General features: G+C 49.2%; 1 protein-coding gene across 7 annotated transcripts in view; it reads left to right on the top strand.

The window, feature by feature from the left end:
- The window catches only part of SCML2 (Scm polycomb group protein like 2), a 1,699,115-nt gene that overhangs the window by 1,278,935 nt on the left and 398,959 nt on the right, over window positions 1-21,221 (top strand). For all 7 annotated transcript variants that reach the window (XM_069636837.1, XM_069636835.1, XM_069636832.1 and 4 more), the window contains one exon: window positions 1,608-1,721. In XM_069636837.1, the coding sequence (XP_069492938.1) occupies window positions 1,608-1,721 (114 nt within the window). The remainder of the gene's footprint in view (window positions 1-1,607; window positions 1,722-21,221) is intronic.

Here is a 21,221-nt window from a genome sequence, read left to right as displayed (position 1 = left end):
GAATGAACTGATCACTTGTGGATTTTAGATGTGATTTTAGATGTGGACAATCCTCTTTTTAACTTGTATTGTAGTAAACAAAATGATGTATTGCTCTTTTTTTTAGAACTATGAAGAAGATATGTTATTTGTTTTGCACTGTGATTCAGTGTTATATTTTTAATGTTATTGTATTCATTTGATTGTGTAAATCTATATTGAAAGGTTGATTTATCAGCCAGACAATAAAAATTAAAAGTCCTAAAGTCCAGCAAAAGAGCTGGGGGTCTCTAAGGTAGAAGGGAATTTGCACATTTCTGAGAATTCTCCGTAACACCAACTATCCTCAGGAATCTGGTAATCCCACTGCAGAGCAAAAAAGAAAGTGGGCAAGATGCAGTCAGAACTCTCCCAACACTCCTTAACTACAACACAGAAGACAGCAGTCTGAGAGGCATCAGCCAAATGGTGAAAACAGTGAAAAAGATGACATGAAGCTCCAACACCTATGGGTGAACCCTTACTACCTGAGTTTATACAAGCTCACAGTGCTCCAACAGGGGAACAGCACGGTAACAGCCCGTCTTTGCAGTGCTTTTTGACCGGTGGCAGTTACTGATGATTAGGATTGGGTACCAGGTGTGTGCCTTCCACACCCTCAGCTTCCTCCCCGCTCTCAGTTTACAGCATGGTTACGGCCTGTCTCTGTATCCCAGCTCTGCAGAGCTCCCTAGGTGGCTTACATCCTAACCAGGTTTAAAATGTTATTGCTGAAAAAATAATGTTACCGCAGGACACTTACAAAAATGTAAGAATGTTCTGTAGGAGCCTAATTTGAAACATGAGAAATAACAGCTAATAGTATGTCCACCAAATGTTTGTTTTCGCTGTCATTTTAAAAGAAATATGGATTACAGATGCAACTCGTAAGTGTACCAAATCCTTCTCGGTGACCATTAATAACTTGATTGCATCCAAAGAAAATGCCTCATCATTATGGTCAATGGTCTGGTAACAGTAAACTGTGTTACTGAAGATACAAGTTTGATCATTTGTGTACTGCACCTCATAATAATTATTATTTTCATCTACAACTGTACCATCATGTAAGAATAAGATACATAATAGTGTTTTCAAAGTACTAGAATTTCGACAATACAGTTCAGGATTTTTCTTTTAATTATTTTTTGTCAGTTTAGGTAATGTGTTTAGTCCAAGAAATTTAAGCAATCCTAACTCTAGTCCTGGACATAACTGCTGATTGTTTACAACACAATTTTATTTCTATACCTAATATTGGTTAATGTTTCTCATTTATTGTATAATATGATTGTATGGCTAAAGCCCACCTGTACAAACATGAAATGCAGCTGAGTAATTGTCCATTGCTTGGCTGATATACATGTACAATTGTACCTCATCAAAGATAAAACAGTACTATTAATGTACGCAACTAATCTTTTAGGTTTGGTTAGATCATTAGAACACTTAACCTGCAAGAAAGATAATAAATATTTGGTTGAACTGTCATGGGAATAGACGCCATCTGAATGAATGACAAAGCAGATGTCTTCCAACTTGCATCCCATCTTTTGTTTTAACAGAAAATACCTTGTTTTGTTTTATAGGAAAAGAGGAAGCATTTGAAAACCGAGGTGCCAAAAGATATTCTCAGGACCCCCCATCATACACCGCACCCGCCTCACCAAAGGTGGCCAGGTCAGAACCTCATACATCTGAAGGTAAGTCCACATTATTGTACAAGACGCAGTGTATCTGCAAGCCTTTTTTAACAGCCTTTTCCAATGGATTGCTTACTCCCACAAATTGCTCATCTGCCAAATGACTTGCGCAGCATCACTGTGGCTCCAGAAATGTTTTTCAGTTAGGGCGTTCATTGCAACTCTGATTGCATTATTAGCACCCATGACTACGGATATGTTAAGTTCCGGATGTACTTCCTAATCTCAGTTTCTTGCTCAGTTTCTTTCTTCTGTACAATGCTTTGGATAGGCCACCAGCTTTGTTGCTAATTCTTACTAGTACGCAGAAGGCCTCTGGCTTTAATCAATGCAGGAATTGCAAGAGTCAAATGTCCCTGACTGACCTCAAAAGGTGTGCCTTATGTGTCTTTAGCTGACAGAGGACTGCAACTCCTGTGTTAGGCAAGATTGTATGCAGTACTTGTTGGGGGCACTACAACAATCCCGACCTCCTGGCAAAAGGGACCCAACCTTTGGTATAAGTCTGTACTACACAGGTTGGTAGCGTGTTGAGCAGCCAGACTTATCACAAGAAGGGTCAGTGGGAGCTGTAGGGGAGTTAGACAGAGATTCACAGTGACAAGTATTGAAATAAACTCTTGCACACAAGGTTTCTTGATTAAACAATTATTCATTTATTTAACAGTCAGTTAGGGTAAGCCTTCTTTAGAAGAATATAAAGCAACACACAAATCTACTTCAAAATACCCACTTAGTTTCTAAATCAGCAAATACCCTTTTGGGATGGCCCACAGACGCTATCTACACACCCTCAGGTGACTTCAATAGGTAGGATGCTGGGGACATTAATATATCACTGTTGCATTTAGAATATACTTGAGAGGAGTATCAAAGAAAAGAGGGTTCAGAATAAGACCAGTATTCACACAATTATTCTTAAGCAGCTAAGTACTTTCACATTAACCCTCCAATGCAGTGTCAGTTAACCCCTTCCTGGAAGGAAGACACAACACATGAGCAGAGCAGAGGAGAGAAGAGTCTTTCGGGGAGCCAGGCCAGCCAATGTTAAGTTAGCAAAAGTCAAGGTGAACTGAAGCACTTCTTGCAGGTAAGTAAAGTCTTGCACAATGTTTTAAAAGTCTTTGTAGAATAAAAGAAATCAAAGTAGTTCCACAAGCTGCTTAGGCTTGTGAGGTAAAGAAGCTGTTAGCAACTCTACAGAGACAACCAAGACAAGTCTCCAACGAGGACAAACAAGATGGCACAACAAGAAGTAAATTCTCTCATACTGTACAGTACCTTTAGGTTAAAGAAAAGTGCAGCTGATGGCTTCTGTTGCTGTGCAGCTCTGCAGATCCTGGTGTTCCTGGGCCTCAGTCGTGGGGTGAAGAGGGAGGACATCTGGGGACTCCTGCACTGCAATGGGACTGTCCCCGCTCTTCAAACAAGTGGCACTTCAGTGTCTCAGCTCCTCGGGTCTACCGCAAATAGCAACACTGTGGTTCCTGACTGTCGAGATGGGCTTTCCTTGCTTATGGGGTCCCGCACTCTGTTGAGGGGGCTCAGTCAGTCCTGCTTCATGGGCATCCGGAGGATCTTCCTGGAGCTCTTGGCCAGCTTGTAAGCAACACACACGTACTGGTGTTCCTCTCCCTGGCTATCCGGTTCCAGCAGTAACGGCAGTGGATACTCGACCAGCTTTGAGAGGGTGGCTTACTTTGGAGTTGATTGGTCACATCAACTCAAAGGGAGAAGTCGTTCTTCTGGGAGCTTCGAGGGGATTGGGTCCTCCGACGTATTCCATATCTATGACATGTAATCACCACAGCTGTGCTGCTTCGGAAACTTTTCGGCGTCTGCGTCCTTCGTCGATGCGCCGTCGTCGAGGACCTCCTCCGACGTCATCCGATGTGATAAGTAGGACGCACGACGCCCATAGCCTCAGTTCCGTTTTTTCCGCGAACGTGTTGCTTCGTGTTTCTCGGTTTAAACGCCTCGACTCTTTGGAGTTCTGTTCTTCTCGGTTCTTCGAACCTGTTAGTTTGTGAAAATCCTTCTGAAGATGTCTACTTCGTCTTCGACCCCGCGTCCGGGTTTCAAGAAGTGCGGGGAGTGTGGGTCCAAGATGTCGGTGACGGACTCGCACGACGCCTGCCTCTGGTGCCTCGGGGAGGCCCACGACACGGATGACTGTATCGACTGCCAGTCGCTCACGTCCAAAGCCTTACGCGAACGTAAGAAGTTGTTGTCGGTAGGTCGGGTGTCCAAGCCCCGGAAGTCGAAGTCTGCGGGGCTTTCGACGGATGATTCGAGGGGTGACTCTCCGTGTCATCGTCGGAAGTCTCGTGGGTCTCCTTCTAGGAGTCGGTCTCGCCACTCCTCAGCCTCTTCGAGGCATTCTCGGAAGCGCCGACACCGGTCGTCTTCCAGGTCCTCTTCGGAGGGCCCTGCCCGGCGCGTCGCTTACCCCTCCAGCCGTGCGACGCCGGAGGAATGGGCTTCCTTCGGGAAGAAGATGCTGGCGATTCTTGAGTCGCAGGGTACTCAGCCGTCCGCGCCCCCGAGTAGGGTCGGTCGTGTGAGGTCGAGAGACACCGCTCGCAAGAGAGGTCGGCACGAGTCACGGGAGAGGTCCCGTTCGGACAAGGGGACTCGTTCTCGACGTACCCGTTCCAGGTCCCGGTCCTCGACGCGTTCGAGACCGTGTGCGCCTGTGAGGTCTTCGAAGAAGGCATCGACGTCTGTGGAGTCGAGGGCGTCGACAGGCTTTCTCGAGGCTCTGGCTCCGAGGAAGTCGTCGATGCCGTCGACGCTCAGGTCGTCGAGGGACACGCTCGGGGCTCCGGCCTCGAGGGCTGTGTCGACGCCGCCGATTCTGGAGGCGCTGCATCTGAGGTCGACGCCGATTTCCTCGACGCCGATCCTCTCGGCGCCGATGCCGGTTCTCTCGACGCTGGCGCCGATTCGCTCGACGCCATCGACGCCTTTCGTGTCGGAGGTACCCCAGGGCACGGGTGGACCCCCTAGGAAGGCTCTGGTTAAGAGCAAGCACTCTCGAGTGCCTTCTTTTCGCCACCTGGACTATATTTCAGAGGCGGATGAGGATTCTGATGGCCTGGTTCCTAGTCAGGTTCCGGATGAAATTGTCTCGAGCCATAGTCAGTTTGACGAGTTGAGACAGTCACTGCATGATGCCAGTGGACTGGACACCTCTCCGGAGGTGGAGTTTTGTAGGCCTGAGCCTGGCTCTCATGCTGATTCCTCGTACCGGCGCCTTATGGCTCGGGTTTCTGAGTACTTGGGATGGTCTGCTCCCCCAGGGGAATTTGTGCAGGATGATCTGACAGACATCCTTGATGTTGGTCCCCCAACTGACCCGGTTCTGCCGTTCCATATGGCTTTACAGAGAAGGGTGGCGGCGGCTTGGACTGCTCCGGAGAGTCTCCCGGCGGTGGGCAGATCCTTGTCGCGAAAATACCGTCCAGCCAGTGGCGACCCCTGCTACTTGACCAGGCACCCCACTCCGGAGAGTTTGGTGGTGCAGGCGGCCATGGCCCCGGCGAAGCAGGCGTCGTACCCTACCATCCCTCCTGATAGGGACGACAAACGTTTTGATGGCTGGGCGAAGAAAGTGTTTTCTTCTGGTGGTATGGCGCTTCAGGCGGCCAACTCCATTTGTGCCTTGTCGCGTTTCACGCACACTCTGTGGAACTGTGTTGCGTTAGCGGCTGATCATATTCCCGAAGGGGACGAACGGGATGGTTTCCTTGCTATGGTCCAGGATGGTAAGGATGCCATGTGTGAGTCCGTTCAGTCGGGTTTGGACTTAGCTGAATGCGTCAGTAGGTCCATGGCGGCGAGCACCGTGATGCGCAGGTTTGCGTGGTTGCGGAAGTCGGGGTTTGCTCCTGATGTGCAGTCCCGGCTCCTCAACATGCCCTTTGACGGTGAACACCTTTTTGGCAGCAAGGCTGACGAGAGCCTTGAGAGGTTGCAGACCTCAAAAGCTGCAGCGAAGTAGTTGGGCGCTGCAGTTCGCCAACCTCCGCCTTTTCGTCCTAGGGGACAGCAGTGGAGGGGTGGTTCCTTTCGCTATTACTCATCCTTCAGTAAAGCGAGAGGAGCTGGCAGTCAAAGAGGCCAACGCAGGGGTACCAGAGGTGGACGACAGGGTACCCGTGGTGCCAAGGCCGCTCGGGCAGTTGCCTCTTTGCCCTCCGGTAACGCCGCAGCCGCTCCCACTCAGTCGTGAGGCCATGTCCCATGGTTCGCCGGTTGGGGGAAGGCTGGCGCGGCATCTTGTAGAGTGGCAAGCCATTACTTCAGATGTGTGGGTTCTGGAGATCATGACCCACGGCTACTGTCTTCCCTTTCGGCACAGGCCTCGCGACAATCCACCGGGGAACCTCTCTTTGCAGAGTCCGGATCCGCTCCTTGCGCAGGAAATTCAAGCCCTGCTGGAGAAAGGCGCCATAGAACTGGTGCCTGTAGCGGAGAGCAACAAGGGATGGTATTCCCCTTATTTTTTGGTTTCGAAGAAAGACTGGGGATTGAGACCCATCATGGACTTGCGTGGTTTGAACAAACTCCTCAGGAAGGACAAGTTCAAGATGGTTACTCTCTCTCTCAAGTCCTCCAGGCCCTTCAGCTTCAGGACTGGTTGGTGTCACTCGACCTCAAGGATGCTTACTTCCATGTGCCGATCCATCCCAAGCACAAGAAGTACCTGAGGTTCGCGGTTGGCGACTCGCACTTTCAGTTTCGGGTCCTGCCGTTCGGATTGACCTCCGCCCCGAGGGTTTTCACCAAGCTCATGGTGGTGGTGGCAGCGCATCTCAGGCAAGGGGGGATTCACGTCTACCCCTACCTGGACGATTGGTTGATCAGGGGGAGCTCTCCCGAGCAAGTCCTGGATCATCTGTCGGTCACCTGTCGCTCCCTTCACAGGCTGGGCTTCTCCCTCAATTTAAAGAAGTCCCATTTGACGCCAACACAGCGGCTCCAGTACATCGGAGCAGTGCTCGACACTTCCCTGGGGCTGTGTTTTCCTCCCCAGGTGAGGGCTCTTCACATTCAGCAGATGGTGCACAAGTTTCAGCATGCCCAGACGCTCCCAGCGTTCGAGTTCTTGAGGTTGCTCGGCCTCATGGCATCCTGCATTCTTCTGGTGCCAGAGGCTCGCCTGCGGATGAGATCTTTGCAGTGGGCACTCAAGACGCAATGGTCGCAGTCCTCCGGCAGGATGTCGGACTCGATTCAGGTGCCGCCCTCGGTCGCCCGGGACCTTCTGTGGTGGGCCGTCGAAGGCAACTTGATGAGGGGGGGCTCCATTTTGGCTTCCCTGGCCGGAGGTGACGATCGTGATGGATGCATCCCTCACGGGATGGGGAGCTCATGCCAACGGGCTGACAGTCAGCGGTCGTTGGTCTCCGTCAGAGTCCAGACTCCATATCAATCTGTTGGAGCTGAGGGCCGTCAGGCTAGCCCTGAAGGCTTTTCTGCCGTCTGTGCGAGGGAAGAATGTCCTGATCCTGACGGACAACACAGTGGCCATGCACTACCTCAACAAAAAGGGGGGGGGCAGGGTCACTTCCTCTATGCAGGGAGGCGATGCAGCTCGAGTTCTGGGCCATCCAGCAGGAAGTTTCGATCTCGGCAGTTCATCTGGCCGGAGCCGAAAACGTGACGGCGGACGCTCTGAGCAGGCAGAGCGCGATCTCTCACGAGTGGGAGTTGGCTCAGGAGATTCTCCTGGAGATCTTCGCCCTTTGGGGGACCCCTCAAGTGGATCTCTTCGCCTCCAGTGTCAACCGGAAGTGCGAAAGGTTTTGCTCGCGGGAATTTCCTCCAAAAGGAGCCTTAGCAGACGCGTTCGTGGTGGAGTGGTCCTTCCCGCTGCTGTACGCGTTTCCTCCAGTCCCCGTCATCCCGCAAGTGCTGCGGAGGTTACGGAAGTTCAGTTCCCGGATGATCCTCATTGCCCCGGCGTGGGCTCGGAGGACATGGTACCCGGACCTTCTCGACTTATCCATCTGCCCTCCACGTCGTCTTCCCTACCGAGACGTTCTGCTCTCACGGGAGGGGGGTCAGGTTCTCCATCCAGAGGTCAGATCCCTCAACCTTCACGCTTGGCTTCTGAAAGGTTGAGGTATAAGGATTGGGACCTCCCTGAGGACGTGATGGAGGTGTTGCTTTCGGCCCGAAGGCCAGCAACAAAGTCTCTGTACCGTTGCCGTTGGCGTAAGTTCTGCGACTGGTGCAGAGTTCAGAATGTGGATCCTTTTGCATGTGACATCCCCATGGTTCTGTCCTTTTTACTTTCTTTGGCCCACAGGGGCTTGCAAGTGGGTACCGTTAAGGGTTACCTGGCGGCGCTGTCCATCTTTAAGCGCTCGTCTGAAGAGTGTTCTTACTTTAAAATCCCTTTGATTTCACAGTTCCTGAAAGGGCTCACTAATGTGTTCCCTCCGTCACCTTTCCTGGTGCCCAGTTGGGATTTAAACCTTGTTCTTAAGTTTCTTATGGGTGCTCCGTTTGAGCCTTTACATTCTTGCCCTTTGAGGGTGTTAACTCTGAAAACTGTGTTTTTAGTTGCGGTTACTTCCGCTCGCAGAGTGAGTGAGTTACAGGCACTTTCAGTTAAGCCTCCCTTCACTGTATTTCACAAGGACAGGGTTGTCCTTAGAGTTCGTCCTTCTTTTCTTCCGAAGGTAGTGACAGAATTTCATTTGGCCCAGAAGGTTGTTCTTCCGGCATTCTATCCTCCTCCGCATCCTGGTAAGGAAGAGGAGAGGCTCCATAGGCTTGATCCTAGGAGAGCTTTAAGCTTTTATGTTTCACGCATGTCCCGGATCAGAGTGGAGAGATCAACTCTTTATTGGTTACGCTGGAAAGCGTTTGGGGCAAGCTGTGACGAAACAGATTTTGTCTCGCTGGATTATTTTGGCCATCTCGGAGTGCTACCGCTTGGTAAGTAAGGATCCACCGGCTGGCTTGCGGGCCCATTCTACCAGGGGTATGGCTGCGTCTACTGCCCTGCAGAGGGGTGTTCCTATTCGCAACATCTGTGATGCAGCCACCTGGGCTTCAGTACATACATTTGTACGTCACTATTCCCTCGATTCCATCCGAGCACAGGATCTGGCCTTTGGCAAGGCGGTCCTTTGCTCTGCTATTTGATTGGCTATTCTAAATTTTGATTCTAAATTCTTTCCCTCCTCCTTGCTTTGGTACTGCTTTGGGAGTCTGTCATAGATATGGAATACATCGGAGGACCCAATCCCCTCGAAGAACAAGTTACTTTCTTACCTGGTAACGTTCTTTCGATGGGATGGTCCGACGACGTATTCCATATCGCTCCCGCCCTGCCTTCCCCGCTGCAGAATTTCTTTTGCGATTGCAGCTTACGTTCCGCAAGGCTTTGTGTCTGACTGGCAGTTGACTTATGTCACAACTGAGGCTATGGGCGTCGTGCGTCCTACTGATCACATCGGATGACTTCGGACGTCGGAGGAGGTCCTCGACGACGGCGCATCAACGTCATTGACGAAGGACGCAGGCGCCGAAAAGTTTCCGAAGCAGCACAGCTGTGGTGATTACATGTCATAGATATGGAATACGTCGTCGGACCATCCCATCGAAAGAACGTTACCAGATAAGAAAGTAACTTGTTCTTCTCTGTCGATATGAAATTGGAATTTCAGCACAGCAGCGGGGCTTCACCCGGCAAACCAACGGTCCAGGAGTTGCAGTAGGCATCTTCAAGTTCTTCTTCGGATTCCTTCGTCCAGTGATAGACTCTGCCTTCCAAGCCAAAAAGCCTCACCTTTCATGCAGCTTGCTGCCATTGATTCCAGCCCAGTTGTCAGTCACCCAGCAGGGTGACTGTCCTTTGCCGGACAGTCAGCCGGCCGATCACCACAGAGTGCATTTGGCTCTCCTAGGAGACTAAGCACAGGGAGTTTCGTGCACCTCCCTCACTTCCTGCCCCCGCCAGACACCCTGGAGCCAGAGGTGGGTTTCACTCATGAAGTCCACCAAAGACAAAACGAACTAAGGTTTGGCACGCAGAGTAAATTTCAGGAAGGACCTTTCCACAAAGAAATGGTGAAAAAAGCAGACCGGGCCATTTTAACAAAAATGGCACCCATGGGTGCTCTACAGTGGCTGCGAACACATCTCGCGGTAACATCACATAATGGTAGTAAAAAGTAAACCACTGTCACCAGCCCTTCAGTGAGGAAAGGGTAACATAACAATTTTACATGAGAAGCTACACGAAGGGGATACTAGGTAACCCCTCCAGCACCCTACTGTAAGATAGTGTGTGCTGTGTCTAGAAAGTTACAAATGTAAGTAAAGTCAATTTCACTTTACTGCTCTGGGAAACAGTAGTTTATCCCAAAGAAGGTATTTAAACCTTTGGGAAATCTGAAAGACTTACCTGTGCCACTGCACTGTCGGTGCTGTGTGACACAATGTAAAAGATGATGCCTATGGAGTTTGTCGGACTCCAAAACCAAAAGAAACACTGTGTACAAAATCACATTAAAATACATGAGAGAGTGGGGAAAAAGGGTCTCCTCTCTGCCTCTCTCTCTCTCTCCCCCTCTCTCTCTCTCCCCCTCTGTCTCTCTCTCTCTCTCTCCCTCTCTCTCTCTCTCTCTCTCTCTCTCTCCCTCTCCCTCTCTCTCTCTCTCTCTCTCTCTCTCTCTCTCTTTCTCTCTCCCTCTCCTCAAAATCCAGCAAAGTTGCTGGGGTCTCTATGGTAGAGGGAATTAGCACATTTCTGAGAATTCTCCCCAACACTGCGCTAGGCCGCATTTCTAAGCTATGATCATTTAATTGAAGATTTATTTCTGCTGTTGTACAAAAAGCTCTAATCTGCAAAAGTCAGGATGGTGAGAGATGCAGAACAGTGTTCAGCTACTTGAGAGGGAGAAGGTTCTCAGGAGTGCCTGAACAGGACCAGCTGCCACTAGGGGTGTGGCTGTCCTAATTGGACAGCCAATCAACCCTTTCTGTGAAATGCTGAGAGAAATTGCAGAGGAGTGTTTGCTGTATAAAAAGTGAGGCTTTAGTAGTGAAAAGCAAGACATTCACTGGAAGATGAAGTAACCAAAGACGACCAGAGATGCCTGCAGACCCTTTGCAACACTGTGAATCAATCACTGCTGTCCTGACCCCCTTTTCTGTGCAACCAAGGAGCTCTGAAGAGGATGACGCCTTTCCTTTGGCTGGTGGGAACAACCAGTTCGAAGACTAACTTTGAATTGAGCCATCTCCCGAGGTCCTAGGAGTTTCCAGAGCTGCGGAGCCCCAATACAAGGCAACCCGCTGCACATTTCGAGTGCATCTTCGTGGAAAAGCTGAATCTGTCCATATCTTTGCTGAACCCATATGGAATCTCCAGAGGTCCAATCCAACTCACTCAGACCCCCTCACCAGAGTGCGGGACTGCAGGAAGCAAAGAAGATTGACCGGGCAATCTGTGTCCTTTGTTGGTGCTGCAAAAAAGGTGCCAAAACTGCAGACTGAACCTAGAAGTTGCTGAAAGTCGTGCCACATGTCCTTACTTCGAAACAGCTGCTGACAGATCCCGTCCATTGTCCTGCCTTCAGTCATCAGACCAAGGAATCCGGAGGTTCTGTCCAGAGCTGCAACATCACAGAGTATCCAGCACAAACCTTTTCTTCTAACCTAGGGTACTGTGGGGAGAAAGGTATTGCTTCCTTGATTCCAAGAAGTCTCTCCAGAGCATTGGAGTGTACCTAGAGGTGTCCAGTGTCACGCCCTCTTACCTCCGACTCAAGCTGCTGCATCAAGTCCTTAACAGGTCTCCTTTGTTGTGAATTTGCTGCTTCTATAACACTAGAGAATGAAAGAAATCCACAGGAACTTTTCGTATTCTGTCGCTTGTCAAGACATTGAGTACTCTCCGAACTGCCTTCAGCTAGGTTTGTGTTTTTGGACTTAAACGACTTGCTGTGCGAAGAAACCCTCTCTAGGAACTTGAACCAGGCTAGTGTTGCACTAACTAACCATTCTCCTCCCTTTAAGTGACTTTACTATATGTGTTTGCAGAGTAAATGTATTACTGTATTAACTCTTAAAAACCGCAGGTGTGCGTTAAAATCAATAATAAAATAACATTCTTTTCCCTTTCTAAACGTTGCTACAAATGTAACCGCGAACAAACACAAAAGTGCTCTTTGAAGTGTATCCTCAAGTATTCTGAACTGTTATAGTGTGTATGTCTAAGGTATTTAAAATGATTCCTGTGTGTGTGTGTGTGTGTGTGTGTGTGTGTGTGTGTATAATCAATATATAAATCATAAGCGTATGAGTTTCTTTGCTGTGCATGTCTAGAGCTCACATCTTCCTCTTAAGCTAAGCCTGACTGCTCTACCACTCTACCAAGGTCCTGAGTTAGTACAGACTGATGCTAAGAGTTGGAGATCTACAAACCACTGGGGTAGCTTACTAAAGTCTTACTACAAGTAGGACTTCAGGAAAAACTCCCATAACACAAAGCAGCGCACAACAGTGGATGCCTTTTCAGACCTCAATGCCTACATTCGCAGTTAGGACGGATGCGTCCCGAATAGGCTTGGGAGTTCACTTAAACCATCTCCCTGTCAAGAGCTCTGTTCAGAGTGAGAATCCAAGCTACATATCAATATATTGGAACTGTGAGCAATCCCATGGGCACTGATGTGCATTCAGCCCATTCTTCAGGGAGAAACAGTAACAGTGCAGATGGACAACGCCACGTCCATGCATTACACAAACTGGGCGGAACAAGGTCTGCTTTGCTGCCTGTGTGAAAGGGCCTTGATGGAGAACCTCTTTATCAAGGTGGTTCAACTGCCAGGAAAAGACAAGTTCTGGCAGATGGCCTCAACAGGGAATCGACCATGTCCCATGAATGGGAGCGAACTACGTAGAACTACAGTGTGTTCACGGTTTGGGGAACCCACAGACAGACCTATTCGCCACAAAGACCACTGCCAAGTACCCACCTTTTGCAAGCAACTTCTGGGAACCATCGTCTCGAGAAAATGTATTTGCCTTAGCATGGCACAGCAAGTTTCTTTATGCCTTCCCTCAGTTTTTACTAATCCCAGAGTAATCTGGGATTGGGGGGGAAGGGTAGCTCAGGGGCAATGCGGTTGTCTTGGAAGCAAGACAACACAGAGCAGGTTCAAATCCTGCTACTGCGCTTAGAAGGCACTTGTCGCTATTAAGCGTGTTATAAATGAAAAATTATAATAATTATAAACTGGAGACTGCAGGGACAAGCTTGCAAAACGATTCTCATGGCCCGCGTGGGCCAGACAAATATGGCACTGTTAGGTAAGATTTTCATATCCATGATAAATCCTTCCTGACCTGTCAACCCCAGAATATTTTGATGGACTAGTAGATTTTTCCCAATACCTCAGTGACTGAGAACCTACTCTCACGTCCCGTCCGCTTTCCTCCATAATGCATGGGCGTCCCTCGCTAGGGACAGTAGACGGAACCTTTTTCACCAGAAAAAAACCTTCTTCCCCTAGAGGCTGAAGGCCCTGGGAGCATGTGCTCCCCTGACTCCGCCCACCAGCGCCACACCCGGGTCGATTTCACCAGCGCTGCTGTGCTTGGCTTCAGCCATGTAATATCATGCACTCTTGGCCGGATACTTTCTTCTGTCTTGTCTTCTTTTATCAATCAGGTACTCGGTCCTCTCGCGCCACGCTCCTCCCTGGCGCATGTCGACTTCAGCAGGTTTCAGCGGGTGTCCAGCCTGCAAGGGGCTCTTCACTACGTCCGATCCCCACGCTCTTTGCCTCCGCTGCCTTGGCCCCGACCCCGGCTGGGAGGGTGGTTCTGAGTGCGACACGCTTACAGCACGTGCTGTGAAGAACAGGCTAGCTCGGTGGAGGGAGCTCTTTGAGAAGTCGCCACCAGAGGACTTGAAGGACTTTGTCAGACATAAGCCCAGGCCCAAGGAAATGCCTGAGCGGGAGGAACCTTTCAGGTTCTCGCACCGGTACCAAGGCTAGTTCAGATACCAGATGCCAGGCAGAGGGGTCATTGGATCCTTCCAGAGACAATGCTGAGGGACCGCAAGGTTCTTTTACCGGGCCTGCACCCGAGGGGCTACACTCTAGTAACGGACAGATGTCTGAGGTGGTGCTTGCACGCAGCACTACTGGCAATACTGCAGAGGGCAACACGCCTACCAGGCCCCGTCCTGAGCTGAGGGTAGGTCCAATGCTCCATCGCCAAGAGTCCTGGAGGAGGACGGGCCCAGTGAGCCAAGCACCACAACTTTGACACGCAGCTCGACAAAATGGCTGCTTGTCCGAGACCGTCCCTGGGACGGAGCAGGTGGTAGAACGAGTTACAATGTGGGACTGGTGTCAACCAGGTACGTGGCCTACAGCTTTTCCCAGCAGCCGCCTGCTACCCCGTTGTTGGGGAGAATTCTCAGAAATGTGTTAATTCCCTTCTATCTTAAAGACCCCAAGCTCTTTTTGCTGGACTTTAGGTCCTTTATTCCCTCATGTAATTTAAATGCGATTTATTCTCTGTTTCTTTTGACTTTGGAGTCTGACAAACTCCATAGGCATCACCTTTACATTGTGACACACAGCACCTTCAGTGCAGTGGCACAGGGAAGTCTCTCAGATTTCCCAAAGGTTTAAATACCTTCTCTTGGTGAAACTACTGTTTCCAAGAGCAGTGAAGTGAAATTGACTTTACTTGCATTTTGTAACTTTCTAGACCAAGCACACACTATCTTACCATAGGGTGCTGAGGGGTTTCTTAGGCATCCCCTTTGTTTAGTTTCTAATGTAACATTTTTATGTTACCCTTTCTACAATCAGTAGCTGGTGGTAGTTGTTTTTTTTTTTTACTACCATTGTGTGTTTTTACCGCGGGCTACGTTTGCAGCCCCGGTAAGGCACCCACGGGTGCCCATTTCGTGATAATGGCCCAGGTCGTCTTTTTTCCACCATTTCTTGTCAGAAAGGTGCTTCTTGAGATTTACTCTGCGTGCCAAACCAGGTGATTAACAACTAGGCTGGAATGATTGGGAGAAACCAGCATAAAAGGTGAGGCTTTTTCGCTTAGAAGGCAGTCGACCACTGGACGAAGGAATCTGAAGAAGAACTTGAAGAGGACGCCTACTGCAATTCCTGTATCATTGGTTTGCCCGGTGAAGCCCTGATGCTGTGCTGAAACTCACAAATTCGTATCGACAGAGAAGCCCCTGTAAGAACGACTTCTCCCTTTGAGTTGGTGGGACCAATCAACTCCAAAGTAAGCCACCTGGACATCATCTCAGAGCTGGTTGAAATTCCACTGCAGTTGCTGCTGCAACCGAATAGCCAGTGAGAGGAACACCAGTACGTCTCGAGGAGCTGAAACACGGATGTGCCAGTTGTTTGAAGATTGACGGTTGCGAGCGGTGACCGTCCTGTTACAGTGCAGGAGTCCCCAGAAGGCCTCCCTCTTGTCCCCACGTCTGAGGCCCGGGAACATTAGGATCTGCAAAGCTGCACAGGTACAGAAGCCATCTGCTGCACTTTTCTTCAACCTAAAGGTTTAGTTTATTTATTTGTATAGTGCAGCCAAACCCTTGGGTATCTGGGCGCATTAAACTTAGAGCACAACATAGGTTACAAGTTAGAACTGAAGCATGGGTTACACATACAATGTAGTTACAAATGACAAGAATAAATGCAATAGGAGGACCAGGTTACAGAATGGTCAGAGTCACAGGACAACACCAATGTTATAAAGTAGATAATTAGAGCAGGCTATATATATCTGAATACCGAAGTAGCAGGACTGACAGCAGGGGAATAGCATTACTGAGTAAAAAGCAGATCCTTCACCTTGACTCTGAAAGACCAAACAGAGGAATCGGCTCTAATGCCATTGGGGAGCAAATTCCAGCATTTAGCTGCTAGCACAGGGAAGCTTGCTCCCCCTGCTGTTTTCAAGTTAAACTTGGGAATGTTCAGTTGGTGTAAATATGGGGAGCTGGTCGGTCTGATGGAACACTGTCTTGTGAATTTGTCAGATATTGAGGTGCTGTCTGGGAAAGGCATTTGTGTGCGATGACAAGGGTCTGTAGTTTAATTCTGTCATGAATTGGAAGCCAGTGAGCTTTCTTTCTAAAGGTGAAGATGTGGGCAGTACGAGGTAAATTAATGGCACATCTAAGGGTGTTGTTCTGAAGAACCTGTAATCTGTTCAAATTGTGATTAGAGGAGCCGAGAAAAAGTGTGTTGCAGTAATCCAATTTGGACCAAATCAGTGCCCTCGCCAAGGTGAGGCAGCTGTTAATGGACTAAGTGTTTGCATGCATTGATATGTTTTAGTGTAGGCAGTGGAGGAAATGGTGGCGTTGATTTGTTTTTTAAGCGAAAGAGTGGAGTCTAGATAGACACACAGTGTTTTGACTTCTTTGGCGACTTTTATGATGTTGCCGTCAATAATGATAGACTGGTACCCGGGGTCGAGCTTGTTGAGGCGGGCCTGGGAACCAACGATCAGCAGTTCTGTCTTGTCGTTTAAGCAGAGGCTATGAGTAGCCATCCAAGCTTGGATTTCATGGTAGATTTCATTTAATGTTACTACATCTTTCTCATAGCAACCGGTGAGGGCGATGAATACCTGGGTATCGTCTGCGTAATTCGTGTATGTGACAGCCAGATCGTCAAGACGATCAAAGAGGAGCTTGGTAAAGATAAAGCGTGGGAGAAACACAGGACCCTTGGGGAACTCCGCATTGGATAGGGACTGGGTCACCCGCAGCCGAAGGAGCGAAGACCCTGGTCGTTGTATTGGAAAGGAAGGATTGAATCCAGTTAGTGGCATTCTGGGAGAATGTGCAGCCGGGGAGACATGTTTGGTCATGATTTTATGGTCAACCAGGTCGAAGTCTGCAGACAAGTCCAACAGGAGCAAGATGGCCAGCTTGCCCTTGTCTTTAGCTTCATCCATTTGGATTTTTAGGTCCCGGAGTGCTGTTTCCGGCCCATGCTTGGGTCTAAAGCCAGATTGTCGCAGACCTAGGAGATTGTTGTCTTCCAAATGTATTTGTATTTGGAGGTATGCCACTCTGTCTAGGATTTTCAGGAGAAATGGGACTGTCGTAATCGGTTTGTAGTTGGTCACTATATTAGGGTCTAGATTGGGTTTTTTGAGTAGTGGCATGACCCACGGTTCTTTAAGGTTGTTGGGGACTGAGGAATTCTGGAAAATTACAGTAAAGGTACTGTAAAGTTTGAGATAACTTACCTCTTGTTGTGCCTCCTTGTTTGTCCTTGTTGGACACTTGTCTTGGATGCATCTGTAGAGTTGTCAACAGCTTATTTACCTCACACACTAATCAGCATGTCGCCCTACTTTTATTTTTTTCTTATTCTACAAAGACTTCTAAAACATTGTGTGCAAGACTTTTACTTTTCTGCAAGAAGTGCTTCAGTTCACCTTTACTTTTGCTAACTTAATATTGGCTGGCTTGACTCTTCTGTCCTCTGCTTAATGTTTGTGTCTTCCTTTCAGGAAGGGGTTAACTAACTTTGCATTGGGGGTTACCAAGGGTACTTACCTGCTTCAGAGTATTTGTGTGATCTCTTGTTTTGCTCGAATAACCTTTTCCTTTGACCTATTCTTAGGTCTGATTCTAAATGCAAACAGTGATGTATTAATGTCCCCAGCACCCTAGTTATTGAAGTCACCTGAGGGCGTAGGTTGTCTGTGGGCCATCCGAAAAGGGTACTTACTGATTTAGAAACTTAAGAGCGTGTATTTTGAAGTATATGTGTGTTGTTTTATATTGCTCCCTTCTGAAGAAGGCTTACACTAACTAACTGATAAATACATAAATAATTATTTAATCAAGATACCTTGTTTGTGAGACTTTATTTGAATACTTGTCACTGTGAATGTCTGTGTAACTCCCCTACAGCTCACATTGACCCCTCTTGAGATACGCCTGGCTGCTCAACACTCTTAACCTGTGTAGTGCAGACTTATACCAAAGGTTGGGTTCTTATTGCAAGTAAGGGACTGCAACCTGCGGATAGGAAAGCCCTTCCGGCAGCTTGCCTAGCAGGTCACCATCACCACGGATTCCTCCCTGGAAGGCTGGGCGGGCCACTCTGGACAACCAGTGTCCATGGAGTCCGGACCCTTAAGGAGCAGGAGTCCCATATCAACAGGCTGGAGCTGAAGGCCCTCTGGCTAGCTCTCAGAGCTTTCCTTCCGCTCTTTGGGAGCAAGGTCATCCTCATCCAGACGGACAACTCCACCAGCATGTACTTTGTCAACAAGCTGGGCGGTACCAGGTCCCCTCCGCTGTGCAACTTAGCGATCAGCATGTGGGAATGGGCCCTAGAGAAAAACATTTACCTGACTGCCATCCACCTCCCGAGGGAGTCCAACCTGGAAGTGAAAAGGCTCAGCAGACTGGGAACAGACAATTACAAATGGCAAATTGAACGATCAAGTGCTGCTCGGGATCATTGGCAGATGGGGGTCCCCACAGGTGGATCTTTTTGCCTCCTGTGCCAACAACAAGTGCCAGCGGTTTGCTTTCTGGCAGGGACAGGGCCAGGCTCCCTTGGTGACGCATTCCAGATACAGTGGGTCGGCATGACAGCGAATGCCCTCCCTCCCACACACCTGGTCCACAGGGTGATCTGCACGATAAAAGAATCTCGTCACCTTTGCATCATTCTGATAGCTCCTTGGTGGCCGGCAAGACCGTGGTTTTTGGAGCTCCTCAGCCTCTCGGTCAGGCCACCCTTCACCTGCTGCTGGGCCCAGATCATCCTCTTGCACAGCAGGGGGGCAGGGTCCTCCACGCCGACCCACAGAAATTAGCCCTAGCAGCATGGTTGCTGAGCAGGTCACACTGAAGCATTTGAGACTGTCGCAGGCCTACCTAGACATAATTCAGGGCGTCAGGAGCAAGGCTACCAGGAGCCAGTATAAGCATAAATGGACTAGGTTCTGTCACTGGGCGGACCCCCTTACGTGCACATTGGACAATGTGCTCTCCTTCGCTGCACACCTCGCTCACTCAGGGGTGCAAGTGGACACATACAACACCTATTTTGCAGCCATAGGGGCCTACAGGAATTCGGAGGGGGAGGTCTTCTCTGCCAACCTGGTGGTTAAACGACATCTGGCGGGCCTCACCAAGCTCCACCCGCCCATCAAGAAACCACACCCTGTGTGGGATCTCATTATAGTGTTGGGCGCCCTGGCGCACAAGCCTTTCGAACCAATGGCGGCACACGGACATCAGACTAGTCATCATGAAAACAGCTTTGTTGGTGGGTCTCACGTCGGCTCGTAGAGTTTGCAAGATACAGGCACTGGTGGCTTCAGAACGCTATACTACCTTTCACATTGATAAGGTGGTCCTGAAACTGCACCATTCGTTCCAAACCTAAAGTAGTCTCTGCCTTCCATCTAAATGAGGAGATAGTGTTACCTATGTTTTTTGCCGATCCTAAGGATGATGCTCAAACGGTCTTGCCCTGTCTTGATGTCAGATGCGCTCTGAAATTTTATCTGGACAGGACCAAGAGCTTCTGCAAGTCGGACTGTCACCTTCGAGGGGGGTCAAGGCCCGGGTATCAGGCATCCAAGGCATCTATAGCAAGGTGGATGGTTTCGGTCATCAAGGAGACCTATGAGGGGCAGCACAAACCACTTCCAGCTAACATGCATGCCCACGCTGTCAGAGCCAAGGCCACTGCCGTCACATTCCAGAGACTGGTTCTGTAGACGGTCATCAGCAGGGCGGCTACCTGGGCACCCCATTGACTTTCTGCAAGCACTACTGTTTGGACGCCGGCTCCAAGTCAGACGCGGCTTTCGGACAGATGCTTCTATGGAACTTGTTTTCTTAGAGGGTCCCCTCCCCACCCTGGGGCTACATTCAGTTGTTGCCAATGCAGTATGGAGGAGAGGGGACAGGACATAAGAGTAATAGTTACTCACTATAGTGACTAACATACTCTTAGTCCATAGTCTCCTTACTTCCATATGTCCCACCATCCCCCCCCCTAATAATACTGGTTTCATTAGGCAATGATAATATTGTCGACTCGTCAATGGGGACTGAGGTGTGGCGGTGGTGGGCGGAGTGTGGGGAGCGCATGCTCCCAGGGCTACCCCCCTGTGCGCCTCTAAATTTAAAGGGAAAGATTTTTTTTTGGGTTGAAAAAGGTTCCGTCTCCCGTCCCTAGCGAGGGGCGCCCATGCAGTATGGAATTAAGGGGACTATGGACTAAGAGTACGTTAGTCACTATGGTGAGTAACTATACATTTTTTCCACACTATTTTTATGCGTGTCATTTTTAAGACTCTCCCTAGTGTCTTTTAAATGTTAACTTGTTTTCACAGTAAGTGCCTATTGTTGCTGGGTTGCCCTAGGGGGGGGCTAACCATGTATGAACTACAGATCCCAAGGGTAGAAAGGATCTTTGGATTCCTTTTTACAGTTTATTAGGTGGGACCAGCACCCTCCACCTTACGTGGAGTGCTGGGGAAATGCTGTAACATTTGTTACAAGGACAAACTTACCTTTAATGGCTGGTGGCAGTGAACCTTTTTATTAATTCGGTGCACCTTTACCACATGCGTTTCCACAGCCCCTGTAAAGTGGCCAAGGGTTGCTCATTTTACCAAAATGGCCCCTGTCCTCTTGTTTGCCATTTTAGCATTTCTTGTCTTTTCTTGTTCCTTCACCTGACAGCCAGGGCAGGAAACTCCTTTTGTGTTAACTTTATCTTCGGAGGGAATCCTGTGGATTTTCACCCAGGCTCCAGAGTGTCTGTGAAGGCAGGAACCGAGGGAGGAGTCCAAAACTCTGCAACCCTTTGCCTTCCATCCGGACTGTGAGAATCCAGTTCAAACTGGAAGGCTAGCTGTCCTGAAAGGACTGCCAACACCCCTCCGACCCCACCCCACCACCTCCAAGTCTGAATGTTGCCAGGCTTTTTGATTGGCTGGGTTCCTGCAGAAGCCCGATCATGGAAGCTGAAGAGGTAGTCGACCACTGGAACCAAAACCGAAGAAGGAAAATGAAGAAACTGCAGCTGAAATTTCCAGCGACCAGATAGCCTGATGCGTACCCGGAGACTATTGTAACCCTTCCTTTCTATCGACCTGGGAGACCCGAACATGACTCCTCCTACCCAAAGGCTGGTGAGACCCACTAGTCCCAAGAAGACCTGCATCTTGAGCCATCCCACCTTGTGCTGCGACCTTCCCAATACCATGGGACCTCAATCCTTCTGGCGGTGCATGATTTTCCAAATTCAAAATCCCGCTGAAACTTTGTGGGCATCCTGCTGGATCTCCAGAGGCACGATTCCGGTCCGAAAAGTCCCCTCAACAGAGTGCTGGACCTTGCAAACAATGATAACATGACCAGGGATATTCTGTATTCTTCAGTGCTCCTGAAACAGGTGCCAAATCCATAGAGCCGCATCCAGT

The sequence above is a fragment of the Ambystoma mexicanum genome, chromosome 7p, assembly GCF_040938575.1.
Source record: "Ambystoma mexicanum isolate Mex_15411 chromosome 7p, UKY_AmexF1_1, whole genome shotgun sequence".
Lineage (NCBI taxonomy): Eukaryota > Metazoa > Chordata > Amphibia > Caudata > Ambystomatidae > Ambystoma > Ambystoma mexicanum.
Note: the sequence above shows the minus strand (reverse complement) of the source record. Positions and strands in the feature narration are given on the sequence as shown.